The sequence below is a fragment of the Drosophila innubila genome (assembly GCF_004354385.1).
Source record: "Drosophila innubila isolate TH190305 chromosome 2L unlocalized genomic scaffold, UK_Dinn_1.0 4_B_2L, whole genome shotgun sequence".
Lineage (NCBI taxonomy): Eukaryota > Metazoa > Arthropoda > Insecta > Diptera > Drosophilidae > Drosophila > Drosophila innubila.
Genome location: NW_022995372.1, coordinates 12,365,683 through 12,382,209, shown reverse-complemented (window position 1 = coordinate 12,382,209; position 16,527 = coordinate 12,365,683). Strand labels below are relative to the sequence as shown.

The following is a 16,527-nucleotide window of genomic DNA, read 5'->3' as shown; positions in this document are numbered from 1 at the left end:
TGGTCTTTTTAAAGCAAACACATATATATATTTTTGCTTCCTGGTCGCTAGCGCTCTTATTATCTACTAAGCTTTAATATTCTTGTGTATTATAGCTAACTTTGTAAAATAAAATAAAAAATATTTTTGCTTACTTTCAATCGCTAATTGCTTGTGAATTAATTGACATACTTTGCTTATCAATAAATTGCAGCGCAGCTCTACCATTTACAGTGATAAGGAATTTTGAATTCAACGAATTCTCTGCTGTTAACTGTGCGCAGTTGTTGTTTCGTCAAGTTTCGTTGAGCGTTGCGGTTGCAAGCGACCAACATACAAAATGTTGATTAACAGCAAGAGTTTAGTTTGGTTTTGCGTGGCGGCATGCCTTAACATTTAACAGTCGCTTAACAGTTTAGTCTACGACAAACTTTAACAGCGAACGGACGTGTTGAGCGGTGATTTAACGACGAGTTCTGTGGAAATTTAAACGCGAGTTTTGTGCATTTACCGTTGCTTGCTACTTTTAGCAAACAATTTTAAACAAAAGTAAAAATTATTAATAAAAAAGTGACGAAAAATATATAAAAAACTGTGGAAACTATAACAATAAAAAAAAGAAAAAAGAAGTGAGAAAAAACACGAGAATTGTTAATAATAAAAGTGACAGAATGAGTGATCAAGGTGAAAATTTCTAAGAGATTAAAAAACAGAGTGACCGTTAGACCTAAACTAAATTAACCAATTGGAATAAAAAGGCAACGCGACGCAGCAGACAACGAAACAGTGCACCATGGAGGACGAACTGCGTTGTCCCACCTGCAAGCAGCTTTATGCGAATCCCGTGCTGCTTCCCTGCTTCCACGCCCTCTGCCTGGGCTGTGCCCTCGACATACAGACACCCTATACACCGGGAGCTCCTCTTGGATCGGTGGCAACCAATGGTGGCGGACCGGGAGGCGCCTCCACAGGACATGCTCCGGTAAATGGGCAGGGCGGAGGGGCAGGGGTGGGGCCGGGGGTAGCCGGACCGGGAACACGTCACAGCTCACACAGCTCGGCGGCAAGTACCGCCAGTTCGGCAACGGGCAGCGAGAGTGTCACCTCGGATCAGGATCAGTCCGATAAGGTGAGCATCTTCAGTGAGGCGGATTCCGGTGTCGTTTGCTGCTCCAACACATCCCGTCCGGTCTCGTATGCCGGCACCGGGCAGTTGCAAGGATTGTTGCAAGGATCTGTGGTGGCTCCGCCGGGTGCCGCCTATTGCCTCACCTGTCCGCTGTGCCGCAAGCTGGTATTCTTCGACGATGGCGGTGTACGCAATTTGCCCGCCTATCGCGCCATGGAGGCCATTGTGGATCGCTTTTGTGCCCGGGAGGCGTTGCGTTGCCAAATGTGCGAAACAGATCCCAAGGTCGCCTCCCTCATCTGCGAGCAGTGCGAAATACGCTACTGCGATCAATGCCGGGAACTCTGTCATCCCGCCCGTGGTCCCCTCGCCAAGCACACGCTGGTGAAGCCTCGTGGCGCCGCCCAGCAACGGGAATCGGTTTGCGGCGAGCACGAGGAGACACTCTCCCAATATTGTCTCAACTGCAAGATGCCCGCCTGTGGCCAATGCATCGGGGAGCAACGTCATCAGACGCACGATGTGCAGTCCATCAACGTCACTTGCAAGGCCCAAAAGGTGAGTCGAGTCTCCCCCCTCCCCTTTCTACCGATACGTATTTACAGGGAAGCTCTTTTTTTATCAGTCTGTAGATATGAAATATCTAGAAACAATTGGAATTTAGTTCATTTCTAGAAAATTAATTATAAATACAAATATTTCTATAGTCATTTGATCTATGGAATCCTAACTTTGTAAATCTTGAAACTGTCATACAGAGAAAGTTATGATGTGAGAATATACTCAGAGATAGGTTAAGTTTATTTTCAGATTTTTGACCTTTTAGTTGAGTTTTGTTAAAAGATTCTTGCAATAGTATCAGTTGGAATTTAAGTGACTAAAAAGGTGACACACACATACAGTAGAATCCTAACTTTGAATAACTAGAAATTGTCGTATATAGTATAGTGTAAAAGTTCTAAATAGAGAATATTGCCAAAAATAGGTATAATTTTCTTTTGTTTTTAATATAATTCTTACAATAGAATGAGCTGAAATTTTAGTGATTTAACAGTCCTAGCTGTGTAATACTACAAATTTTCAGAAAACAGATGAGTAAAAAAAATTAAAATATATATTTATCTGGAAAATGTCATATTACAAAATATACACAAGCTCAAAGATATGTTTTGTTTTCAAATGATTTCTAGCTATTCATAGATCTCTGTTAAACAAGTTTTCCTAATAATAAGATTTGATAAAAAAACATAGAAATTACTGGAAAATAATTATATAGGATAAATTAAAATTCAAAAAATATAATTTAAAAAAAATGTGGGCATTAAGAAAACAGATTTTAAATTTGTCCTGCTATTGAGCACATAATATATGTAGATAGGTCAAAATGCATGTATAGATATACATTAAAAAAAATTGTTAAATTTAAAAATAAAGTTGTTTATTACTAATGGCACAATTATATTTATAGAGAGAGAGCAAATGCAAATATTTATTTATTATTGATTTCTATAACTTGCTTTCTAAGTAGTAACAAAAAAACCCTTAAGGATTGTTAAAGAAAGTCATAGAGCCTAGATTTCTTTTAGTTTTCCTTGTGTTCGCCTAGTAGTAAACCCAACGTGTTTATTCACATTTATTTGGGGGGCAGAGTTGAAGCTATCTGTTAGTCAAATAAATACTAAACATAATAGGGAGGCAACCGCATCCTGACCACATCCTGGCTAACATCCTTCATCTCTTTCTTGGTCCTATTTCTATTTTTGTTTTTGTTTTTCCTTTTGCTTGTCTGGCCACGAAAATTTATGGCCTTCGTTTGTCCGTCTGCACGCCGCGCACATTTTTCATGCAAAATTGTTTTTCCTTAAGCATTTTTCAACCTGCCCCCCCCCCCAACTGTTAGCCGTGTTTTCCCCTTTCCCCTGGTTGTTCTTGGCTTGTTTGTTTGGGTTGCCAAGTGTCGCAATCTAACAACTTTGGCACGCTAATTTAGCGATAAGTTTTTGTGAGTTGGGTTTAAGTTACTCCTAGGAAGGAGTTTCTTCTTCTTCGTCTTCTTCGCATCTTTAAGTTGGTTTGGAATTTAATTTGGGCTCCTTTTGCACCTGCAATAGGTGCGCAATTACCAAATTCCATTCCGTTTACTGGGCTCGGTCGAATCCTGAAATGTCAACGACAAACAATTTTAATATGGCTCAAGATTCAAGTGTCGCTTTCTATTCCGAAACACAGTCAAACAGGACGACAGAAAAAGGACATGCCGAGTGCGAAAAGTGACAAATTACAGCGGCTAAAACAAAAGAGAAGCAAAAACTCAAATTCAAACTCAAATGACGGCGAGGCAGGTCAAGTGAGACAGGTAAACACAGAGTGAGACAGCAAGAGATAGCTATGAATAGAATTTCTGCTATAGAAATGAAAAGCGTAAAATAATTCACAGATTCTTGACTACAGTAAAGGTTGACTACAAAAAAGAAGAGGAGAACTAAACACAGTTTACACTGTAAACAAGTTGCTTTTTTCTTAAATAAAACAGAGTGGAGATTTTTCTTTTAAATAATAGAAAATTGGAGCGAATGAAGAGTTCTCTAAGGATGTGCTTTTGTTTTTGGGTTATATGTGACATATCTTGTTTTGAATACGGTTAAGGACTTTATTAAAATAAATTTTTAAAGATTTTAACAATTCTTTCCATATTTAAAAAAGTTATGTTAGTTTACTTAATTTATATCTTTTTAATCTTTTATTAGAATGCTTAAGAATTTTTATCGATACTTTTTCAAGAGAATATCAGAATATTTTCTGAAATATAAAAATATATTTAATTAATTACCAACAAAACATAAAGTTTTAAAATAAAACACTATGTAATCTTTAAATTGATAAACTATATTTCATTTATTTTACAAGCTGTGCAACTTATTAAACTTCTACAAAGATAACGTCATAGCTCAAAAATAAACTGTTCGAAATGTTGTTCAATGATTTCCTATCAGTTTGATAAAGTATAATAGATAGTTGTTTCTATAGGTAATAATAATAAGTACTTTAAGGGTGATTACATGTAGTTCATAAACTGCAGATGGACACAAGATGATCCGAAGATTTTTAAACCAAAGCATATCCGGTTGAATCATCCCCAACAGCTGATATCCTTTTGAGTTTTTGCCACTTTTTGTTGCCCGACAAAGTCAAATTTCATGTGGAACAATGGACAATCCAAAACCAAAAAAAAAAATCAAATCTCGGGACAGCTGACTCAAAAAGGCAGCTGCAAATGGATGTGGACTTGAGGTTCCTCTGATGATGACACACACGGCGTCGAACAACGCATTCCTCAATCAACTTTTAGGCCAGGCCCGCACGAAAAGTGACAATGAAAGTGTTGATAAGATAAGCGAGCAGAGGGTGGGGGAATCGGGAAAGGGAAGAGGGGCACGAGCTGAATCAGAGGCATGCCAATACTCATTAACCTTCTTCTCTCCTTCTCTAAATCATCGCTTGTTTTTGCACAGTTTTTTTCTTCTTCTTTTTTGTGTTACCTTGTGACATTTTTCACACCTGAGTAAGAGAGAAGGAAGAGAGGGCGGGAGGGTTTGCTACCTGTTTAGCTACAGGTAGAGGTATCTACAGTTGGGAAATGGTATATCGTTGAGGGCAACCTCGTCATCGCGTACTTTCCCACTTGTTTCTCATTTTTCCAGCGAACAAATCATTAATTTTCAGTTTATTATGCACCGAGCTTCTCCTGTTATCCTCGTATCCTTGCAACTCCTCGCCACTCCCGTCTGCCCCTGCACATTCCTCTCTATAACCATATCGCTGTCCTCATTTTTGTGCTGGATTTATGACGCCATCAAAGTGCATTCTCAAACATTTTGCAACATGTTTTGTGTGTGCTACCCACCACCGTGCCCCGCATCTGTCCCACCTTGTCACCGTATGCAGTACCCACCCCTTGTGGTCCTGCCCTGCTCTGCCGCATGATTGCACTGAATTTGTTCCATTTAACATGGTCGCATTTTCTCTACTATTTTTTTTTTTTTGCCTTCAATCATCCTCCACTAACCCTGGGGCAATGTTCATGTTGGCATTTCGAACAATAAATAACTTTTGATACGTATACGAAAACTATTGTATATATGTTTATATACAACTCGGATTCAATTCATTGATGTTACCTAGATTTATACTTTCTTTTCATTATTTATTTTCCGACATAAAAATATAATATATGTACAATGTATATAACGTAACGAAAAATCTACTTTTTCCTTATTTAATTAATTTCTACTTCTGTGTAACCTTTTAAAATACTTCTATAAATTTATATACTTTAGCATAAAATTTTCTGTTTACAGTTTTCATTACATTATGGAATAATGTTATGTTAATCTTGCTGTTACTGTTATTACAACTGTTATAGCAATGTTAAGATACTATTATGAAGTTAGTAGCATATGCTCCTGTGAGGGCTAGACTTCTAAAAGCCTGCCTGGACATTATGTCATGGGATTATCAATTACCATTACCTTATCTGGTCACATCTCTCCTAGAACGAGCGTACGACCAAAGCGTGCCAATTAGAATGTTTACGAGCATGCATCACTGTCAGAACGAAAGAACTACCAACTACCTGGCAAGCATGAGGCCCCTGGGAATCCTTCCACGAAATGCTCCAACGGGGCATGACTGGTCAGTTATTGGGGTCCTGGCCCATTAGATACCCACATACGACTAGGTAATGCATATGTCTGAATATTTTGGCAGCATAAACTGCCACTTAGCTGCTTTTGTGGCAAGTACTTTCCCTTTTTTCCGCCTTGACAATCTAAAGAAGAAATCATGGAGGGGGGAAATTTCCCTCTAAACCAAATAAAAAGTTCTATGTTGAAAAATGACTGAAAATTATGCACCTGGGAACAGACTTACCAACAAAAACAATAAAAGGCAGATAAATTATAGCGCGGGTTTGCTGTACACTTTGCTAGGTTTGTTATTTGGGTTGGGTCTTAAGTTTATTATTATTTGTGACAAAATAATTTGAAAACAGGCAACAAAACCAAAAGGCAAATGCCGAGCAATTTTATTTGAATTAAGCAGGCACACATACACACACTCCCAACTAGGCGTACTTTATCCTTACCTTTCAAAAGTGCGAATGTTTTTTTTTGCTTTTTAATTTTTTGTGGCTGCTTTTGGGGGAATTTTCATTGTGACGCAACTTTTGTTGGTTGCTCTTTTTTGGTTTAATTTACGTTTTATTGCTCTGCTCATTTAATATACCCAGTAAAAGTGAAGATAAGGGACATGGCGAACGCTTCAAATCTATAATATTTTATTTATTTAATACTGATTTTAACTAAGGTATTTTTAAGTTATGCATTTAGATTTTCATTTGTACCAAAAGTATAGTAACTACAACCATTAAATTAACTATTTCTAATTAAAAAGTGCAGGGTATTTGAGTTTTTCGTCTTTATAATAAATCTTGATTTTACTAGAAAAGCTAAAAAAATATTTAACAGATTCCTATCAGAATTAATAATTAAATATGGTGAATTATTAGGATGTTTTCTAGTCTATCATTTATTTTTATAACAATTTTTGTTTCGTGTTTTTAAGCACTCATTGGACCAGCACACGCATTCCATACTCACACACATTCTATATTAGTCTATTCCTATCTTTCCTTCTCTTCTGCTTATCTTCTGCCGTCTCTCTCACTCCTTTTTCTTCCTCTTGCACCCACAGCCAACCCAGTCGAATGCTCTGCTGTCAGCAATTAAGTCGATATGCTTTCAGCCTTCTTCCATTACCATTTGCTTACATGCGTTATCCTGTCGTGTAAATGTGTGTGTGTGTGTGTGTGTTTGTGGGTGTGTTTTGAAGAGCCTTTTATTTTGGGCATTGACTTTGGGGCTTTTGCTACTTTAATTCTTACTCTGCTACAGTCTTTGCCCCTGCCACATGCCCCATGCCTCTTCCTTTGCCTCAGTCTGATTCTCTGCTTCTAGGCAGTTAATTAGCACTGCGCTGAATTTGTTTATTAATTATGTAATTCATTTTTCTGCGTAATTATATTGGGACCTGCTGCCACATAAAAGTGAATACAGACTGTAATTGGGCTGTAATTAGCCAAGTGTTGGCCTGAAATACAGAAAGCCCAAAAGGCAGCAAGCTCTTCTTGGAGACAGGTGCTGAGTTATCAACAACTTAATGCGCAAATACATTAGAATACTCGTTGGACTGGGCTTTAACTGTAAACGATGTGGACAGCTAAAGTTGGGGGAAAAAACTATGTTAAAAGCCAAACTACATATATACAGAAATAAACGAACGTTAAGAATAAAAATTGTTTATGTCCGAAATATTACATGATACTCGTATTTGTCTAGAATGCTATAGAGTCTGAAAATTAGCAACTTTTTTAAGACAATTAGTAAAGTTGAAAAATTAATCAATAATTAAATTGCCTTCAATTAACGAGATCATTTCAAATTTTTAACGAGAAACCTCAAATGATTGTATGCCAATATTTGCGCTCTATAATTAATTAAAAAATCATGCTATTAAAATCATCATCATTTTTAAATCATTTTTAATATTTTGTACATAATAGTACATAAAATAACCTTTATTGTATTTTATTTTTATACATTGCTTTACCTTTTCTCTTATTAATTCATTACTACTTTTAAATTTACTATTTTTTGACTACTCTGAAATTATTATTAAGTATTCTAAAATTTAGAATACAATTTTTGTATCTCTATTGCTCCATTAACTTTATTCCCATTTTCGCAAATTAATTTATCATGAATTCAAAAATCTTGCTCTATTTATATTTATAAAAAAAATATATATCACTTACTGTTAAATATATTCCAAGCTGAAAACGAGATCACACTGTGAACTCGCCACTATCTTGAGTTAATTTCCCTTATTCTCAGTTTTATTATAATTTCCAATTCACTTTCACGCTTCATGCTGTTTTGGCCAATAAGTAAGCTTCTAATTATTTCCACCATAAATGTCAAGTTCACTGCGTGTGGCGGGTGGTGGGCGTGGCAAGTTGTTGTTGTTGGCAGTGTTGTTTGTTAACTTTTCTCATGCTTATCTGTGAATTACTTTTTGTGAGCCTTTTGAAAGCTAAATGAAAAATTACATTTTGTTGTCCAGGCGGTGGGAAAATGTTTTTCTGCTTTTCTCCCATTTCGCTGCTAATTTCTCTCTCTTGTTTTTCTCGCTTTTCTTTTCGCCGCAGTTGTTGTAATTTATGCGCGTTTTGCATGTTTCAAGACAATTGTCAAGGTTTTTTGCGCCAACAAAATGAAAATTATAAATGTTTTGTGATATAATTACTTCTGTTGGAGCCTACTTTCTACCTCCCTCCCCCTCTCATTTGACACGCCCACTGTGACCCCCAAAATGGTAGGCAATGAAAATTGCGCAAACATTTCGATTGCTGCTCATTTAAAAGTTGGCAAAAGTTGCGATTTTCGTTTTTGTTTGTCAACTGTTTTTCGGGTTTTAAATGCGGTTCAAGTTTTAATTGTGTGGGTCCGGATCTTTCTGTCGTCCCTATCAGTGCCCCTAGCTGTACAGTCTGCCCGCCTTGTATTGATTTAATTTAATTAGTTTTCGGTTGACAACTGTCCAACTGCCAGCTGCCCGCTGCCCCTTTGTCCTCTGCCCTTTTGCTGATGACCATTTTCATTGATTGCCCATTTTTGTTTGCTGTCTGCGTTTTAGTTTATAATTTTTGTTTTGATTTCTGTTGAAAATTTAACGACCATTTTTTTCCCAAAACCATATGATGAGGGCTTTGCTGTTGACCCCGCCCAGTGAACCCGAAAAAGTTATTAAAATTTTATTATTGCTACTTGTAGTTTTTTGTGTGAAATTTTAAAATTTATTTTTATGGTTGCCTAAGAGTAGAAAGAGGGAGGAAGATACAGTCGGAAAATGGGAAATGCATTTATCATGTACTGTTTTAAGAGCAGACTCGAGTAAATCCCAGTACTTGGTATAATATTTTGTTGCTTTTTTTTTACTTAGCTGCTGCCACTTTTATTGACAGCAATTGAGATTAACTGGTCTGAAATTTACTTAACTTTGCTTTTAATGTGGGCTTACGAGAATTTTATTTATATTTATTTGATTTTTAGTACGTTTATTTTATAGGTTAATACAACTACTTTTCAACTTAAATTTTATTCTGTGTTGTTTCTTAGTATATTTAATTAAATAGATTTTGTGTTGCTTGTCACCGGAGTCCAGTTAATCAATTTAATAAACTCATTTGATTGTTTTAAATACTTTAATGAAATAAATTAAAGTTTAACAAAATATTCCCATTAGTTTTACAATGTTTCAACTTGGCTAATTACATTGTTAATTAATTTTTATTCGTCTTTTATGCTCAAATTTATGTGACATTTTTTATGGCAGAACTAAGTTTTCATTTTATTTATGCAAACATTTTTTTTTTCTAAATTATAATAATGAATGAGCTACTATAAAATACCGCGAAATAATTTATTTAACACCAACATTCAATAAAATATCGTGTCAGGTGTCCATAGAAATGTCGACTAAATAAAATCCATAAAACAAAGGCCGCAGAACTAACACTTTGTGAAATGGCGACATTATTTATTTATTTGCCTTTTAAATTAGCAATAAAGAGAAATAAACAGGGATAGTGCTAGTAGATACCCTGTAATCATAAATATTTTTAACTAATCTCCAGACAACGGTCTGTCACTACTTTAGTTCTAATCCAAATATTTTTAAAGGGTATATTGTGTGCATGCATGCAAATTGAACACTTTGCAATTTGCTTGCAATAAGTAGAATTTATTATTTACGGGTATTTGTTTTATTTTATTATTATTACTATTTTTTGCTTTAATCTAAAAGCATTTAGCTGAGCTCACACGGAATTTGCATAAATTAAATGCAGTTTGCATTTTATTTCTATGTTTTGTTGATTTTTTAAAGCTTTTAAGTATTTATGAGCCAGGTCGAGTGGGCAATATGTTGTCATTTTGTTTGTTGTTTATTGGCGCGATAAGGAAAATTATTTTCAAAATGTTTGCACATTTAATGAGTATGTTGAGAACACCAGAAACTTTTAAATGAATCCACTTATAAACTAACTAAAAAATGAATAAAAAATTTGTTTGTATTAATATTGAAAAACTGATTAATTTATTAAACAAAATAATAAATTGATAAGACTCTTTCATTTATTTGTTGTGTATACCAAATCTCTGAAAATTTGTCAAGTGTTAAGGTCGCTTGTTTTTGATATTTACCGCTTTCGTTTTTGCGAGTCAAATGTTATCAGACTGCAATTAACATATTCCTCCCTCAACATGTTCTTATCAGCAGCAAGCTTTTCTGATAAGCTCAAGGGCTGCTCTCAATATCTGTAGCTTATGTTCCATTTGTTCTTTTTGTCTAAGCACTTATGTATGTACAATGTACATCATGTATTTATGTCTATAGAACTCTTGTCTGTTCTTGATTGTCAGTTATTTATGTATGTAGACTGTTTGCTGTTTGTTGTGGCCTTTTGTGCTTAAGTTGTTTTGTTTGGCCTGCTGATTTCATTTGTTGATTGATTTGCTCATTTGTTAGCTTTACATGTCTTAAAATGCAATTAAAATATTTCTTATGCATTGCAATTTAATTGTAATTACTGCAGCAATTTATTTACAAAATATCTTCCACTGACAGCAATTGCTGTAAATGGGATAATCTATGCTTACATTTTGCCACATTAATGTCCTGCTAAATGTGCTTCTGTTTTTAAATTCGTGCTCCTGCTATTAGCCATTAACACTTGACCAGTTGTGGGCATTATCCAGCGATAGATATCTCGGCCAGCAGAGAAATTTAAAACGTCAACGATTCCGTTGACAGTTGGCGCTGTGCAGGACATAAAAAAAGGAACAAAAACATAAATGGAATGCCGCTCCCCTGTAATGATATGGTAATACATACACGTATGTGACCAAAGTACATAAACATTAAAAAAGTGTGTGTGCTTGTTATAGTTGAGCGACACCTTACAACTGTGGCAACGTTGCCAGCTGCAATGTTGTTGCCCCGTGCCACACGTTGTTGCCACCACATGTGACATGCTGGCTGCTGGTTAATATCCCCCTTCTCCCAGTGCGAGGGGTTGACTTTTTATGTGGTGGCTAATTAAAAAATGAACAAAAAAAAAAAAAATAAAACAGAAAAAGAGAAAAATAAAAAAGACGAAAGGAAAAATGAATGGGTTTTTACTGTCACGACACGCACATGAAAGTCGCTGAGTGCCCGCGTCAAACGTTTAACAGTCATAAAAATCTGCCACCCCCTCCCAGACCAACCCCACCCCCTTCTCCAGGTCCAAGCCCAACCCTTACCCACACTTTCAACACACTCAGTCTTGCCCTCGAATTAAATGCCAAACATTATTAAAGGCATTTAAAGAAGGAGTCGATAAGTGCGCATAAATTCCATTAACAGTTTTTCCTCCGCATTTTCTCCATTGAATTTTCATTAAAGTTTACTTAATTATTTTACCATGTGCGGGCATTCCAATCGCCCATGTGCTCATCCATTCAGTTCATTTAGTTGAGAAAATAATTTGCATATTCATGTAAATTAAAAACTTCCGCTTTCGTAACGTCCCCCAAAAAGTGGTAATTGTTATTGCTGTTGCAACATTGATTTTCTGCATTTTATTTATACGCATAATTAAAAACAATTTGTTTGAAAATTATTTCCATTAATTTGCAATGCAGTCAAACAAAAAATGCAAATTGAATAAATAAAAAGAATTGTGCAAATTTATTGTTAAATCAGTTGTAAATTTGTTAATGTTTTTTGATTTTCACAACCGACAGCCAGACTTTATATCTGAATGAGTTTATAATGCGGCAATTCGCATTTAAGTCCCTAATTGAATTCCAAATACGTGAACGCGCTCACTGTGCAACTGAAATGCAGTTTTAAGCGATTGAATGAATGAACGAATAATGAATAAGGCCTGTGTCTATCCTTTGAAGCGATGCAATATTATTTTGCAAAAAGAGTTTATTGCATTGTTAAAATATTATATCAAAAACGCTTCCAAAATTTTCATATATTTCATGGGACTATTTATAAATAATGAGAGCTTTAGAAATTTATTTACAATGATGAGAAAAATTGAATGACTGACGATAAAAAGTACCCTAAAATTTGATAATAAAGTATAGCTTTTAAATTGCAAAAAATATTTCAAATATCGTTGTTTGTTTACTAATATCTCATTTTCATTATTTTTTGATTTAATAGCTCCAATGCAAATATTCATTTACTGACATAATTAGGTACATTTCGATTAGTTATTCAAATGTCATATCGCAGGCAATTAAATATCATATTATTACAGTGCCATAAACAGACTCACACCAAAACCATTTGACTGTCAGTCAGTCATTTCGATCAGACAACAAATTGTTGTGTTGCTGCCCCGAACTAATCTCAAAATAAATCAAAATTGTTATTGCATTCTGAATCAGGGCATTTAATTATTAACATGGGGCTGTGAGATAGCTAAACCAAAACTAGTAGCACTTCTGGGAGAGGACATGACCATAAGCCCTACGCTACTCTAACTCTGGTAAGCCCCATTGTCCGGGGGACTGTCAACAAAACGCGGACAGATGACAAGCCGCAACAGCGACGCGACGCCTCGCCTGAGGGAGCAACAACAGCTGAAGCTGAAGCTGAAGCCAAAGCCAAAGTAGAAGCACTTGAAATGCTGACCACAGCACATGCCATGGCCATTGGCCATGAACAGGAACTGAAAGAGAGCTGGGGAGCTGGGACAGGACCTCAACTGCCGCACCTGTGCAACAGGACATGGCAAAGGGGCACTTTGAATAGTTTATGAAGTTGTCACTTAGTTGTAGTGGCTAACAATGTTGTCGTTGTTGTTGCTGGCTGCTGAGCGACAAATAACACTACAAGTTGTTGTCTTCAGCCTTTAGTCAGGCAATTGTGTGCTCACTGGGCGTGGCACGCCTCCATTGCCAAGCTGATATGCGGTATTCTACCGCCGCCTATCGATTGACACTTAGATGGACAGCCATGGGAGTCAGTTAATGTTCTCAGGCGCCATATAACAGGTCTCTGTTATCTAGATGAATGGGAATATCCTAGAAATATGATAAACTTTTGTATTACAAAAATTAACTTGAACTCTTGGCTTAAATATTTTTTTTATTTTATTTATTTATATATTTATGCACGACTAAAATCAGTCGGCAAAGAAAAATTACCAAGTATAAAAATAAAGTTAAAGATTACAAATACAAATACAATTAAATATAAATTATGAACTGTAAAGAACAAAAAAATTAAAGTAAAAAAATATAATATAAATATAAAAAATTAAATATAAAAAAATTTGAAACAGAATATATTACATATCAATTTTGTATGAAAAACTCAAAAGTAACTTGTTTTTCAATTTTTCTGATTTTATAAATTAAATAAAAACCCAAAAAATAACAAAAATTTTCCTAAACTCGCAAAAATATAATTTTTTTATTTATGTTTTTTTTTAGGTATAATTACAATTAATTTTAAGTATCAGTTTCCGTTGTAAATATAAAGAAACAATATTTGTTTTATATTTTAAAATTATTGTTAGGTATAATTAAAATTAGTTTTTAGTTTCAGTTTCCGTTGTAAATATAAAGAAACAATATTTGTTTTATATTTTAAAATTATTGTTACAACCTCTGGCATATTCACTACATATTTGCCTATCGGATTCCTTAAGCAGCAACGTGTCTTGAATTGATAAATGTCTTCTGATTCCCATACGAGATATAAGTTAATTTGAGAGCGCGTAAAAATTCAAATTCATTTCTGAGATCGTTAAAAATTTAATGGTTTTCTACGTGATTGGCTATCAGGAGTCCGCTTCTTTTTTGTTATACTTAATTTTATTATGGTTTGTCTGCATGTGACATCGCATGATTCCACATGCAATTGACCAAGGGAGGGAGAGGTTGCCCCTTCACCCATTGCAACTGAACTGTAACTGTGGCATGTTCCCCGACGCTTTATCAATTTTATAGTGTGATTTCTGTTGAAATGCCATAAAATGCATGTTGCTGATAAACATCTGTCAGTCAGCGTGTCTGTCTGACAGTCAGTTTGTCCGTCTGTCAATCAGTGTAAAGGAACGTATTGATTGAAAGACAAAATTCAAGTACTCGTTTTTATGGTCTACGTGCTGAATGTAATTGCATTTTGATATGACTGTGAGTTTTAAAGTAGCTGAAGGGTCTACAAATGAAGAGAGATATGATAAGTGTAGGTAGTAAAGATATATATTTATACTTTTAGTTGAGATACTGATTTAAATCAGAAGAAAATCGATTGGAAGTCCGATAATCTTATGAAAAATTCACTTCATTTATTTAAATTAATAATAATCTGTTCTTTTCGATCAAATCGAATTTTAATTTTTAATGTGTTACATCTGGTAATCAAGCTAATATCTTAGAGTTGAGAGCAAATGGAGTAGATGATTATATTCATGAAAGCGAACAATATAACAGCGTCAAATTAATAATCATAAGTAAAGAGAATATAACTTTGATAGAAAAATTCACAGGAGTTTTTTTTAAAGAAACTTCTAATATAAATTAGCTATTTTAATTAATTAACTAAATACTTACTAAAGCATTTTCAATAAACTGAATTTTGGCTCATTCTCATGCTTTCAGGTATGTAAATCCACGATGTCGTGCACTTCCTTTACTTTGATGATTACCGTAAGTCCTTTATGTTTTTGTCATTCTCTGTGTTTTTTTTGTTTATAAAAATAAAAATTAAAGCACTGAAATTGAAATATAATCAGGTTGGCGGCACGTGTCAGCGGGGAGACAACAAAAAGAAAGTAAACAACAAAAAAATGTAACAAAATATAAATTAATTTTTATTAATTAAATTCTTATGCAGAGGCGAAAGCAGCTCAAAATCATGATTTACACAAAAGTTATTTCGACCACAAAATGGCGACCTCTTAACTGAAATTGTAGCTCCCGGGCGTTGAGGCTGTCAACAAGTGTATCTCTCTCTCTCTCTCTCACCCTGCGCTTCTCTCTCTGTCAATTTTTCCCTCGACAAAGACTTGTAAAATTTTTTAATCAATAAAAGTCCAGAGGGCATTGTTGATAAAATTGCGACGTGCCTCCCACGCATAGAGATATGAATATATATCATTTCATCTGAGTGCCAGGCTTTTTATTTTATTTTTATTTTTTTTGGGTCTAAAGCTAACTTTTGGCTACATGTCTGTGCACTTAATGAAGCCATAGATTTGGGTTTTACCCTCAACAACACCTGTCGAACCCTTGGCGACCTTTCTGAACACACTCACTTTGAAAGTCAAACTTTTAAGCAGGTTTCAGTTCAACATTCATTTTAATTTGTTTGCTTGGCTAACGAAATAATTTAGATTAATAGGCTACCCTTTTGAGTTATTTCCCCCTTTGCTTTTCCAAACTAATTAAGCGAGTCCCGCAAGACATTCTTAGTCGAAGCCAGTTTTGACCTGAAAAATGATTGTCGATAAACGTTTTTAGCCAGAATTGATTACCAGTCCGGTATTGTGTGACATTTTTTCTTTCCCACTCACTGCTCGAAAATTGCCCAAACGTTTTAACAGTTTTTCGCAGTTTTTCACAGTATTTTTTTATCACAGGCTGACCAGGCGCTTACCACGATGTTGTCCTTTCAACCCCTCGTAGCTCCTTTTGTTGTTCTTTTTAGCTTGTTCTTCTTGTTGCTTCTTTCGCTTTCATCGCATTCTCTCTATCTTTTTTTGTGTAATGTGCTAAAATGTAGTAACATTTTTTATTTATGCCGAACATTTTCAACAGCTACTCGTACAGAAAAAAGGTCAGTAGGTCGCTGACTTTCGGGGGACATTTTCTTTATTAAATTATTTTCCTTTTTTCAGTATTTTTTTTTCTTTTTATTCGCCCCGGACTGTTTATCGGCTGGCTACTTATTGCTTATCTCTGGCACATCGATTGAGCGTTGAAATAGCTTAAGGTTTTTATTTTTTTTAATGAATATAATGGTGAATGGCTCATGGAATTTTCCTTTTATTTTAAATTTGTTTCTAAATTTTTAGTTAATCACTACGATTTATTAGGGTGTCTTCATAATAATATAATGCAAATTTGCATAATTTTTGGTGTCTTTAAAGACAATATTCTTTAAATATTCAAATTTTTACAAATTTCTAAGACTTGAATATATATCAAAAGATTTTATTTAATGACTGATATTTTATTAAATGTATGTATTATAGGAATTTCTTCAAATTTTTAAACTTTTTTACAGAAGTA

General features: G+C 34.8%; 1 protein-coding gene across 1 annotated transcript in view; it reads left to right on the top strand.

The window, feature by feature from the left end:
• Positions 1-348: 348 nt before the first annotated feature.
• Positions 349-16,527, top strand: part of LOC117782216 (E3 ubiquitin-protein ligase TRIM9) — a 95,038-nt gene continuing 78,859 nt past the window's right edge. The window contains exon 1 of the mRNA XM_034619241.1: positions 349-1,666. Within this exon, the coding sequence (XP_034475132.1) occupies positions 773-1,666 (894 nt within the window). The 5' untranslated portion in view covers positions 349-772. The remainder of the gene's footprint in view (positions 1,667-16,527) is intronic.